Source organism: Gekko japonicus, unplaced genomic scaffold (genome assembly GCF_001447785.1).
Source record: "Gekko japonicus isolate JY-2015 unplaced genomic scaffold, Gekko_japonicus_V1.1 scaffold1116, whole genome shotgun sequence".
NCBI lineage: Eukaryota > Metazoa > Chordata > Lepidosauria > Squamata > Gekkonidae > Gekko > Gekko japonicus.
In genome coordinates, this window is record NW_015172590.1 from 279494 (window position 1) to 291757 (window position 12264).

The 12264-nt window shown below is 45.8% G+C and overlaps 1 protein-coding gene across 1 annotated transcript in view; it reads right to left on the bottom strand.

Annotated features, from left to right (window-relative positions):
• The window catches only part of AFAP1L2 (actin filament associated protein 1 like 2), a 111937-nt gene that overhangs the window by 5022 nt on the left and 94651 nt on the right, over positions 1-12264 (bottom strand). Inside the window, exons 10-17 of the mRNA XM_015421517.1 lie at positions 11137-11241; positions 9876-10087; positions 8511-8656; positions 5669-5780; positions 4032-4271; positions 3774-3942; positions 3175-3339; positions 1417-1610 (exon numbers count right to left, since the gene is read on the bottom strand). Coding sequence (XP_015277003.1) covers positions 1417-1610; positions 3175-3339; positions 3774-3942; positions 4032-4271; positions 5669-5780; positions 8511-8656; positions 9876-10087; positions 11137-11241 — 1343 coding nt within the window. The remainder of the gene's footprint in view (positions 1-1416; positions 1611-3174; positions 3340-3773; positions 3943-4031; positions 4272-5668; positions 5781-8510; positions 8657-9875; positions 10088-11136; positions 11242-12264) is intronic.

Here is a 12264-nt window from a genome sequence, read left to right on the forward strand (position 1 = left end):
GATCTCCTTTTGATAGAAGTGGCAGGAGTTCTGGGAAACCGGCCCATGGGGCAGTCAGAGTGAAGCCAGCAGGTGAGGCCAGGCCAAAAAGGGGACCCCAGGAGGCTCAGAAGTTGAGGATCACAGGGTCAGAAGGAAAGGGGGGGGCCCATCCCCCTTTGATAGAAGTGGCGAAAGTTCCAGGAAACTGGCCCATGGGGCAGTCAGAGGGAGGCCAGCAGATGTGGCCAGGCCAAAAAGGAGGCCCAGAAGTCAAGGATTGCAGGGTCAGAAGGAAAAGGGGCACAATGTCCCTTTGATGAAAGCGGCAGGAGTTCTGGGAAACCAACCCATGGGGCAGTCAGAGGGTGGCCAGCAGATGAGGCCAGGCCAAAAAGGGGGACCTCGGGAGGTTTGGAAGTCAGCTGGAGACTCAGTGTGAGTTTGGCATCTCTAACCGCTGGAGACTCAGTGCAAGTTTGGCATCTCTAACCCGCATGGGGGCTGTTCTACCGCATCACAAACCTCACAAAATGAACCAGTTCAGTAAATGGGAAGGTTCATGAAGGTTTGTGGGGTCTCATGAACCACGAACCACGACAGAGTTTGGCATCTCTAACCCGCATGGGGGCTGTTCTACCGCATCACAAACCTCACAAAATGAACCAGTTCAGTAAATGGGAAGGTTCATGAAGGTTTGTGGGGTCTCATGAACCACGAACCGGGACAGACCTCCATTTTCCCAGTTTGTGCCCATCATCCCTAGTAGTGGTTAAGACTGGCGGACTCTAATCTGGAGATCCAGGTTTGCTTCCCCACTCCTCCACATGAAGCCTGCTGGGCGACCTTGGGCCAGTCACAGCTCTCTCAGAACTCTTCTCAGCCACACCTACCTCACAGGGTGTCTATTGTGGGAAGAGGAAGGGAAGGCGATTGCAAGCTGCTTTGAGACTCCTTCGGGTAGAGAAAAGCAAGGTATAAAACCAACTCTTCTTCTATTGACTTTCCCCCTGATGAGATGCTTTCTTGAATCATCTGATTGGCCTCCATTGGAACAAAAAAATCTCTTGATACAATAACCACGCGCATATACTGGTAAATGTTGTGTTCGGAAGTTTCACCGCTGAGTAACAGAGATGAGTAAAACACTAAGTCTAAATACAGCTGGAAAACGCTGGGGTCTGATCATTAATGTGTTAAAGTAGCCGCCCCCCATGGAGAAGCCCTACAAGCAGCTTCACAAATTTGCAGTGCTGCTGTGATGAAATCTAAGAACGAGCTGCTTATCTTTACAAAGAATGGCTAAGATCCAAAGACTGAACAGTCTTTTGAGAGAAGTTTGTGTAAGCAGCTGCAGGGAAAAATTACAACTGTCAGTCCCAGTTCCCTTTGCTGCTAAGGGCCCCACACTGCTGCTTGACAAAACCTGCCACCTACTTTGGGGCTTGCATTTTCCAGATGTGTCGTATCCACGGCTGTGCCGAGCGTAACAGGACCAGATTCTGCTTTCCTGAGGTTCTCCTTCACTTCAACAAGGCTCAGCTCTAAGTCCACACGCTGATCTTCCTTCTTTTTGCACTCCTCCTCTATTTCCTTCAGTTTTTGCTCCTTTGTAGACAAAAGGCTCTTATCTGCCAAGGGAAGCACAAATGGGTGCTGAAGCCTTTTCAGTGACAGGCCCTAGGTATCCTCTGCTCCCCCCCCCCCATCTCCTGTATTTGGGTGTGTGTGTGTGTGTGTGACAGGACAGGGACAGCAATTAAGCTGTGCTCTTAGTGGGGTCCTGGCCAATGTTCCCTCTAAGCTGTGGAGTCTTGTGAGCAAAAATTCCACTTTGTGAGCTACCGGCATTAAAGTTGTGAGCAAGTGATTTGGCTACTGCATCAATTAGTTTGCTCTGGAGCCGTCTTTCCTGAGCTAAGACAAATATTTGTGAGCAGGAGGCTAAAAAACCGTGAGCCACCTCACACTAACTCAGCTTAGAGGGAACACTGGTCCTGGCACAATCAGGGATTAGCTCCCACTCCCCTCTCCTTTCTTGTCTCATGGGTAACGGAGGGAGTAGACCTGCCATCCCCTGGGACACGAAAAAGAGTGAGGGATCCACTAACAGTTATCTTTTTCTCCATTAGATTGCATTCTTCTAAGCAGCTGTTCTCAGTCCAGTTGTTCTGCTTATACCACCTCAGTTACTATCCTCTTTAAAGATTTTCCCCTCTCTCAAAAAGTTGCTTCAGAAATGAGAATGGAAGCACCTTGTACAATATGTAATTTAAGAAACGGATTACTACAAGCAGTGTTTCTCTGGTTATCATCATTTGCGTTGGTGGATTTTGAAAGAATTAAGACAAATTCATGGAGGACAGCCGTATTGAAAGATGGATTTTCCATGAACAGAAGCCGTATGCCTCTAAATGCCAGGTCCTGAGTACAAACGGTCAGGCCCTCATCTGCATGGCTTGCTTGTCAGTTCCCAAGGGACATCTGGCTGGCCTCTTTTGAAAAAAGAATGCTGCCTAGATAGAGATTTTCCTCTAATCGGGCAAGGCAAGGCTTGTATTACTGTACTGTGAATTTCTTAGCCTTCCCTTTCCCCATAATGAGAAGGAGGTAACAAAACAAGAGGGGTTTCCAGAACTAATCTATGAAATGAGCAGGCAAAACCAAAACAAAATGCTTTGTTTTGCAGGCCTGTAGTAGGACATGATTCACTCTTTTTCCATTTGAGGGACGGACGCTGAACTGTAGCTTGGCAGTTCAAGACCTGAGTGTGCCGCATGATGGAGTGAGTTCCTGTCTTTGGCCCCAGCTCCTGCCAACCTAGCAGTTTGAAAGCAAGAAATTGCAAGTAGATAAATAGGTACCACTTTGGTGGGAAGATAACAGCGTTCTGTGCACTTTGGTGTTTAATCATGCCGGCCACATGAGCATGGAAACGTCTTTGGACAGCGCTGGCTCTTCGGCTTGGAAACAGAGATGAGCACTGCCCCCTAGAGTTGAATTTGACTGGCTTTCGAGCAAGGGAAACCTTTACCTTTTACCTTTAATAGTACGAAAGCACTGCACTGGTGCCTGCCTTCGGCATCTGTGTCGCCTCTCACCTAGTATGGGCACATCATGTTCAAGAACATCCTTCCTCCATTGGCTCTTACGGGCAACACGCTGAACAGAAATGAGGGGCAATGTGCAGCTTACCTGTGCAGCTTATCAGCATCTCTTTCAGCTCCCTTTTCTCTTTCCGAAGCTGTGCCAGCTGAGAGCGGATTTCCTCTTTCTCCTTCTCCAGGCGTTCTTTCTCTTCTGAGTACCGCTTCACCTCGGCCTCTGTCCTGTTCTTGCCTAGTTTGGTTTCTACAGGTGCTACAAATAGAATGGCAAAAGCAGAATGTGACAGGTCACCAAGGCATACACCAGGTTTGCAGGAACCTTCAGCACAGAAAGCTGCTTCCTACTGAGTCAGACTACTAGCCCATCTGGCTCAGTATCATCTACTCTGGCTGGCAGGTACTGGCCAGACAGTCTCAGACAGAGAAAGATATTTCCCAACACCTGCTACCTGAGATCCTTCAACTGGAAATGCTAGGAACTAAACCTGGGGCTTCTGCTTGTGCTCTACGCTGAAGGATGGCCTTCAAGCATGGGGGCCTCTTTCCACAGCATGGTGGCCAAAATACACTGCCGTTGTGTTCTAAGATGGGTTGTGAATGAAGTGACAACAGACACAGTCCATACCATAAATGCCATCCTCGTACAGCTCTTGGATAAATACATCTCCTTGCAGTCATCAGACCCACCTGTATTAATGACCTTGGACCGGTCCATTTTCTCTTTGGGGACAGTCACAATTGTTGTGGTGTCCCTGATCTCAGGGCCACTCTGAGGAAATGCAATTTGCTGCTGCTGTGTTTGGATTTTCACCGTGGATGTCCGTAGGGGCAGCAGCTCATCTATGTCTTGATGTCTCTATTAGGTGGGAAAGGAAGAGAAAAGAATGCTTAGTTAAGCAATCCAGGAAATGGATCAAAGGTAGTCTGTATCCTTCTGTGCAGTACCTGGTCTGGGATTTCCATTGACCTTCTGCTCACATCTGTTTCTTTATGCATCGTGGATGAGTCTTTGGTGGAGTCTGTTGAGTTATTAACAGCAGCTCTTTGTAAAGAAGGGGAAGCTGAAGGGGACATCTGAGCATGCTTCTTGCCAGCACAATGGAGGAAGGATTTGACAGGAGTGAGGTCTAGGTAGACTCTGTCTTGTTCCCCTTCCCCTTTGCCTTCGTTTGAGGGTATTTCCTCCTGTGCAAGATTAAATGCATCCTATTATAAGCAACTGCTCATCCAGGAAGGAGAGAAGCCCTCATCTGACAGTCATGCTGGTGAAAACAAAGCACTGCTGTATTAGGAATGAGTATTACTATTATTAAAAGGCACTTAGTGATGAATTGATGGCTTCTACTACAGACTGAAATTCTTTCATTCTTGCCTATACTAAAGATACAAAACAACTTTCTGGCACTTTTTAAAATAAAGGGTTAACTCTCTTCTGGAAAACTGGCTCTTGCCAACCCAAAGTCCATGTTAATCTTAAGGGTCTTCATGAACTCCTCCCAGCTGGCTTGCCTGCCCACAGATAGTAGGGCTTTCTCAACCTCTTACTAAGCAAGCCTTTTGCATAAGGATCCATCTTCCCCTATTACTTTGCATCTTCTTCTTTGTTGCAATACGATCTGTGTTGTCGTTTTGTCCACGGGGATGATAGTGTTGTAGAAAGCAGCAAAGTACTTTGGTCCTTGACCGAATCCCTATAATGGGCCATTATTCTGCTGAAAAGCCATTATTTTTACCAGTGTCCATAACTAGAAGATGAATAATAAAACATCAGGCCACTCTAATGCTTCTTATCTGAATTTTCACACATCTACACATAAGCAAGCCCTCCTGAATTCAGGGGCAGTCTTAGTGATCCTGAAGCCCTGGGCAAAAGTACAGGATAGAGCCCCAGAATCACTGCCAACCCCTGACACACACACCCCCACTGGAACCAAGGTAGTGGTGGTCCTCACTGTTTGCAAGGTGGGCAGGTGCTACTGCTGCCACCAGAAGCCAGCTGCCAAGTCCAAGATGGGGCAGTTGCAAGGGGTGGCAGGAGCATGCTCTTTGTCCCCCCTCCTGTGTATGTGAGGAGGGAATGGGCAATTGAGAATGACCCCAGCATGGGCCTGAGGCAGCTGCCCCTGTTGCCCACTGGCTAAGACCACCACTGCCTGAATTCAGGGAGACTCACTTCTTAGTAAGTGTGAAAAAGATCACAGATTCTATCCAACTATGTTTGCAACTATTTTCTATTTTTAAAGTCTAATCTAGCCCAGACTATAGGCAAACTGCACCAGTGGCATTCAGTATTTACAGTGAGAGTGCTTTTTACCATAGTTTGCTCCAAACCAGTTGCTCAGACACCTTTTCTTAACTCAGCACAAGGAAGGAAGCCATCCAACACTGGGCTCAAAAATTAAGGAGTAGTGTGGAATTCCCGAGCCACTGCACCTCTGCATCCCCCAACCACTTTGTGCTAAAATCTCAGGAGGCTGATCAGATCTATATTATCAGCAGCGCTAGGATAATTTATTATCTGAAACGTTCTCTGTACCTTGCAATCCCTAGAAAATAGAATACCCTTCATTGCAACTACATACCACGGGTGCCTCTGGAATGTCCACATCGTCATAGAGCTCCTCTTGATCCTCTTTTCCCTTTGGCAGGTTATCAATATAGGTGTTGGGCTCGGAATACTTCCTCTGCATTAAACTGGAAAGAATGAGAGCAGATGTGCCTTCAATGGGTGCTAGATGATGAATGAGATGATAGCATAGTTTGAGGCCACACACCTGTAAGAGCATGCATGCACTCTTTGCCACTGGAAAGTATAAGGCAGGGTGGACAGATGGTCACTCAGTAGTGACCAGTCACTCTCCAAGCAATGAAAAGTAGCTCATTCCCCCTCTTCCATGGCTGCTGTAATCACTTTCTTATCCTTTCCTTTAAAGCTACCACAGCAGCTTCTCTCCTCCTCCTCCTCCTCCTCTTTCGTGTGAAGGAGGAGGCACAACACACCTTTGCTCTGGATGGGAAAACAACAGCATCAGCACCCTTTCCTGTCCACCTCTCTTCCTCCCTGCAAGCCTTGCTCTGCATGGCAAAGGAACGGTGCTATTGACTTTCCCCCCTGCATCAAAGCTACTGTTTGCCTCTTCCAAGAAAAAAAACAAACCCATCCAGTTCACTGTGTATTTTTCTCTGGTAGGGCAAGTTACGATTTGGGGCCAGTTGTTTGGTCGTGGAAAAGAGCAGAGGGAAGGTTTCCTCACTTGAGTACAGCAGTCCTGCTCTGAAACTACTGTTTGCCTCTTCCAAGAAAAAAAAAAACCCATCCAGTTAACTGTGTATTTTTCTCTGGTAGGGCAAGTAACGATTTGGGGCCAGTTGTTTGGTTCTGGAAAAGAGCAGAGGGAAGGTTTCCTCACTTGAGTACAGCAGTCCTGCTCTAAAACACTGTCATTCTTGTACAAGCAACCATTTTGTGACTGGTAGCTGAAGGCACCTGAAAAAAGATCAAGTCATTCTAGGGTTGCCAAGTCATTTTTAAGCCCCAGAGGGGGACTCCCGTCCTGCGTCTGGAGCGTGACACACGCACATCACCCGGAAGCACTGGTAGCTGAAGGCACCTGAAAAAAGATTAAGTCATTCCTAGAAACACCCTGGTCTAATATTCAGAATTCTGTGACACTCCCTACATACAATCCAAACACATAAGATCACAGAGCCAGCTCATTTTAGTATTTAGTATTTTGCTACCCCAATTGGGTAGTATGAGAGGAGAGTCACATGGTAACAGGTATGGTTCCTTCCACCCCTGACTAATGTTGATTTTGTGGCTGCAGTGGCAGCTAAGATCAAAAAGCGCCGCCTCCTATGCCTTGTTTTCTGAGTTTCAAGTGTCTGGAAAGTAGTTCTGTAGCCAGTTACAGATTTGAGGGGTAGAACCTGGGAAAGGCAGGGTTTGGGGTGGGGAGGGACCTCAGCGGGGTATACTGCCATAGAGTCCACTGCCCAAAGCAGCCATTTTCTCCAGGAGAACGGAGATCTCCAGGTGCTGCCTGGAGGTTGGTAATACTAAGGGGAGGGCCATGTTTGTTGAAGGTATAATCTCCATGGGGACTGATCTCTGGAGTCTGGAGATCAATTGTAATTCAGAGAGATGTCCAGGCCTTCCCTTTCCCCCCAACCCCTTTCAATTCCAAAGCTGCTTCCTGTTTAACACTTTAAGTGATTATCAGTTTGACTGACTCCCTGCTAATGCCCCACAGCCTTTTGGGACTCCCAACTTGGGAGTTGTAGTTTTAATTCCCTTTGCTATGGTTGCAAGTAAGGCCAACTGAGAACTACAACTCTCGAGGTACAACACATCAAAAGTGGGGTTGTAAGAATGGAGGAGCTGTTGGGACGGGCCAATAGGACACCAAGGCAGCTTCCCCAGTGGCCAATGAGAGAGTAGGTGTCACCAGCACCAGAATTGTGATGGACAGCTTTCATTCTAATCTCTTGGAATTTAGCATTCTTTTTAAATTTTATGGTTTATTCTTTAAAGTTGATCATGTGTGTTGGCTTCTAAAATTATGATCAACCTTTAGGGAGCATAAGCGCTACAATTAAAAAAAAAACCCTGATATACCTTTGCATAATATGTAATGATCACATCACTTGTATGCTGGGGAGAGTTTGGAGCAAGTGGTGTTGAAACGTATGCTCCACCGTAAATGATATTGTATTGGTCAAGAAATTGAAAAACATAAAGCAAGCCTTCATATTTTTTTACAGTGCTCTTCTCCAGGCTAAAATGGTCAAAAGAACTTACACATACATTAGCTGGACCCAATTCCTACATCAAAAAGTAATGCAAGAGGTTCAACGTCATGCTGATTTTAATCACTGAAGTTTCTTGCACTGCATTTTCATTTGCATGCTCCTCATGTGGGGAGAGCTACTATTTACATATCAGACCTATCCTGCTGCTGCTTTTTGCTAGCCATTATAATCCATTATAATAAGGAGCTGCAGTGGCTCAAGTGGTTAAGACGCTGAACTGCAGGCTGTGGAACGTCAGTAGTTCAGCGGTTCAAGACCCGGCTGCCGCAAGACAGGGTGAGCTCCTGTCTCTAGTTCCAGCTCCTGCCAACCTAGCAGTTCGAAAGCAAGAAATTGCAAGTAGATAAATAGGTACCACTTCGGTGGGAAGGTAACAGCGTTCCGTGCGCCTCGGTGTTTAGTCATGCCGGCCACATGACCACGGAAACGTCTTCGGACAGCGCTGGCTCTTCGGCTTTGAAACGGAGATGAGCACCGCAACCCTAGAGTCGGATTCGACTGGCTTTCGAGCAAGGGAACCTTTACCTTTATATAATCCTGCCATTCATCTTGTTTCCTCTCATTTACGGGGTCATCAGAATCCAAGTCCACCTGGTCACCACTACAACTTACAGGAAAGAATTCTTTGCAGCACTGACAATGCAGGATACTCTGTCAGCGTCAACATAGTCGTAGGTCAGTTCTTCAGGATCTGTTTTCGAGCCAGATTCTGATAAAAGGAGGCCTAGCCAGTGGCCCATTTCTTCACAAGACTTGGCCTATGAAGCAAACAAAGAGGAAACCCATTGTTATACTCACAGGCCAAATTTCCATGAGTCCCCAGATCTAGAAAACAAGCTCCAGGGTAAGAACACCACACACAAAGGAAATCAAATATAAGAAGCGTGTAAGATCCCATGTGACAAAACATTTAAAAATAATTTATTCTTTTAAAGAGGCTTTTAAACAATTCACTCTCGGCCAAAATGTCTGTACTAAAGGTTGAATTTATTCTGTAGCAGCAGGTGGCAGTTTGGCTGCCGGAAAAGGTATACTAGTAGCTGTACACTGCCTTGACTTTCAGTTACCCCGCATTTCAATTAAAGGCTTGAGGTTTCATCTGTTCGCCAGTAGATGGCACCAGTTTAACTTCCTATTCTATTATGCAGAAAAGTAATTGTGATTAAAGCAAGTCATAATGGAAGTTGAGGGAAGTGTCCCGTAAGATGCAAGAAAAATTATTAATGACATCTGGCTGGACTGATCTAAAATGCAAAAGCTGAAGAGTGATACTATTTTGTGAATGGAAACTGTGCTTTTTGAAGAAGCTCTTCTGGTTCCATCAAACCTCAGCAATTTGCTAAACAAAACAACCTTCAGAATGGCAGGCGTGACCGCTGTAGGCTGCATAAATTCCTCCCACCACAAAATGCAGGAAATTTGCCACATTTTCCTCTTCCTACTCAGAGGACCCAAGATAAGAGATAGAGAAAGTAAACAACCCCAAGGCAAGGCAAGGCAAGGGAAAGTAATAGGCATGAATGACTTGGTCGCATAGGGTCAGCTTTTCAACTGCTGTAAACCAAAGTTACACTGATCTGTGTACCACCTTTCAGATTATGGGACACTGTACTGGCCATGCTTAATCCCGATGCCTGCTTATTTTAGGAAACATTTCAGTGTCCAAGATCCTGATTGGAGAGTAAAGTTTCATTTTACAAAACCCTGATTAGAACTTATCATTTCTGACCAAGCTGAGCACCTAACCTAACTACTAAGATGGTAGTTATCATTTTCTAGCACACCTGAACACTGAGGAGTGTGGTAGGATGATTGACTTTGAAGGGATGACACACCCAAGGGAGTCTAAAGCCACCCAGACAGCTTCCAGACGCTACTCATCGGGACTGACCCTTCCAGTCGTGTGTGGCACACTGCGGAATGCTGTTGCTAACAACCAAACATAATGCTGCTATTTAATAGAGTGATAAGCCAAACCTCTAACGTGGCCAGTTCTTCCCCATTATGCAGGATACGGAAAGAGTAGAGATGGTCCAGGCTTGGCTCTGGGACAATGTCGCAGCCTATCAGGTTCAGAGGCTGTTGAGCAGTTTTGCTTCTGTTCTTGTCCTGGTAGAAATGCAGCTGCCCATCTTTAATGTGACACCACCGAGATCGCCACTGGCTGTTCACAAGTACATTCAGGTATGCTGCAAAGAATTATGTGCTCACTTAGATAACATCTTCCTTCCTTGTGGAACCTGAGCACTGAAACGGCACTTCTCTTTGAGCCACAGGGGCAGCTGACCTACACTAGCTGTTGCTAATGCTAAGACAGGTCCATGATCACAAGCCTTTCTAGCACACGGCAGATAGACAGATCAAGATAGGTAGCCGTGTTAGTTTGTAGCAGCAGAAAAGAGCAAGAGTCCAGTAGCACCTTAAAGACTAACCAAATTTGTGGCAGGGTATGAGATTTCGTCACTCCTCACTTCAGACTCACAAAAGCTCATACCCTGCCATAAATTTGGTTAGTCTTTAAGGTGCTACTGGACCCTTGCTCTTTTCTACTAGCACATAGTAGGTCATGTTGCATACAGGCTATGACAAGAGAGAGATCCCCAGTTCAAATCTCACTTCTGTTGCAAACTCGTCAGGCAAGGTCTACTGCAAACAACTCCCTCCCAGCCTTAGAATACCATTTGCTTTATACGGGCAATAATTCTGGCCCACCCTACAGGTCTGTAGGAAGGATTACAAGGGGATGGATGGAAAGCACTTTGTACACTGGAAAGTGCTATAATATCTGACAGACTGCTTAAGCAAGCCATACTGTAACTTAAGCAGCATTGTACATAGCCATTTAAGACGTAAAAAGCCCCTTGTAAGCCGCCCTGAGCTCGCTTAGGGCGGGGTAAAAATCCCAATAAATAAATAAATAAATAAAAATAAATTATGCCTATCTGGATAAAATTTGACTCCTAAACAGATTCTGCACGAGAAATAAAGCAGTTTATAATTCAAAATGCTGGATCTTGTCAGAGCTTCTCATTGTCTCTAATGGAGCCGTTCCCACTGACAGCTGGGGGCCCCAATATCTTGTGTTAAGGGTAATGCAAGCAGAACCATCTTCTTCTCACCACTCTGGACATCACGTCATGATGGGCTGCCTCGTAGATCATCGTCTCAGCCAGTCTCGTGTGCTGTTTGCAGGGATTACTACGAACAGTTTCATAAAGATTTTTTCCAGGTTACTTACTACAAGTATCCAGAGACCTTTCTGGACCTTCCAGTGATGACGATTTCTTTCTCCCAAGGTTCATCAAGTTACTCAGCTTTAATCCAGATGTGCCTTTCTTCTTAACTAATCAACATAAAGGAGAACCCTGAGTCAGATACCAAATTGTACTGATGAACATTCAACACAACCTTCACAAAGTGTAGAAGTCCCTATTTGTCAAGAGCGACAGACTGGTAGTGGTTAAGTGTGCGGCCTCTAATCTGGGAGAACCAGGTTTGATTCCCCACTCCTTCACTTGCAGCTGCTGGATGATCTTGGGTGAGCCATAGTTCTGTCAGAGCTGTTCTCCCAAGGACAGTTCTGGAAAGAGCTCTCTCAGCCCCGCCTACCTCACAGGGTGTCTGTTGTGGGGAGGGGGAAGGGAAAGGAGTTTGTAAACTGCCCTGAGACTCTGAGTGAAGGGTGGGGTATAATTCCAATCTCTTCTTGTCTTCTCTTCTTGTTGTACCAGATATATCTGTCAGAGTCCACTTTGCATGCTTAGTTGTACAAACCACAGACGGTCTAACAGATTGTGGTTCTGTACAGGAATATATAAGTGCAGGAACTTTTGCATCACTGAAATCAATACTGAACAAACATGGCACCTTAGAAACATCCCACATGGAAGTACTGGCTACATGGAAAACAGACTGGCTGCATGCTCTAGTCATACTATCAGCACCCCTGCAATTATTTCCAGAAATTAAATTAGCTTGTTATTCCTGTTTGCTCCTTGCATCTGTTAAAAACATCTCATTATGCTGTATACTAATTTGCTGCTCACCCTCTAGTTATATGTATGGACTGGTAGCTTTAATTTCAACGTATCTGAATAAGTGTGCATGCACACAAAAGCTCATATCTTGAATAAAACTTTGTTAGTCTTAAAGGTTCCACTGGACTCAACTGTTGTTCTCCAGAGACTAGGGCTGATTTCGCCCTGTTTTTTGAGGATCACGAAAATGCGGAGGAAATTGGGCGAAGCCGCGGGTCAAATGCAGTCCCACCGCTTTGGGTGTGAAATTGACCAATAGTATCGGGGCAAACGGTGGCGCAACATCGAGGCAGCTCTAGTGCGAAATCAGCCTGTGAATGTGAATCAGG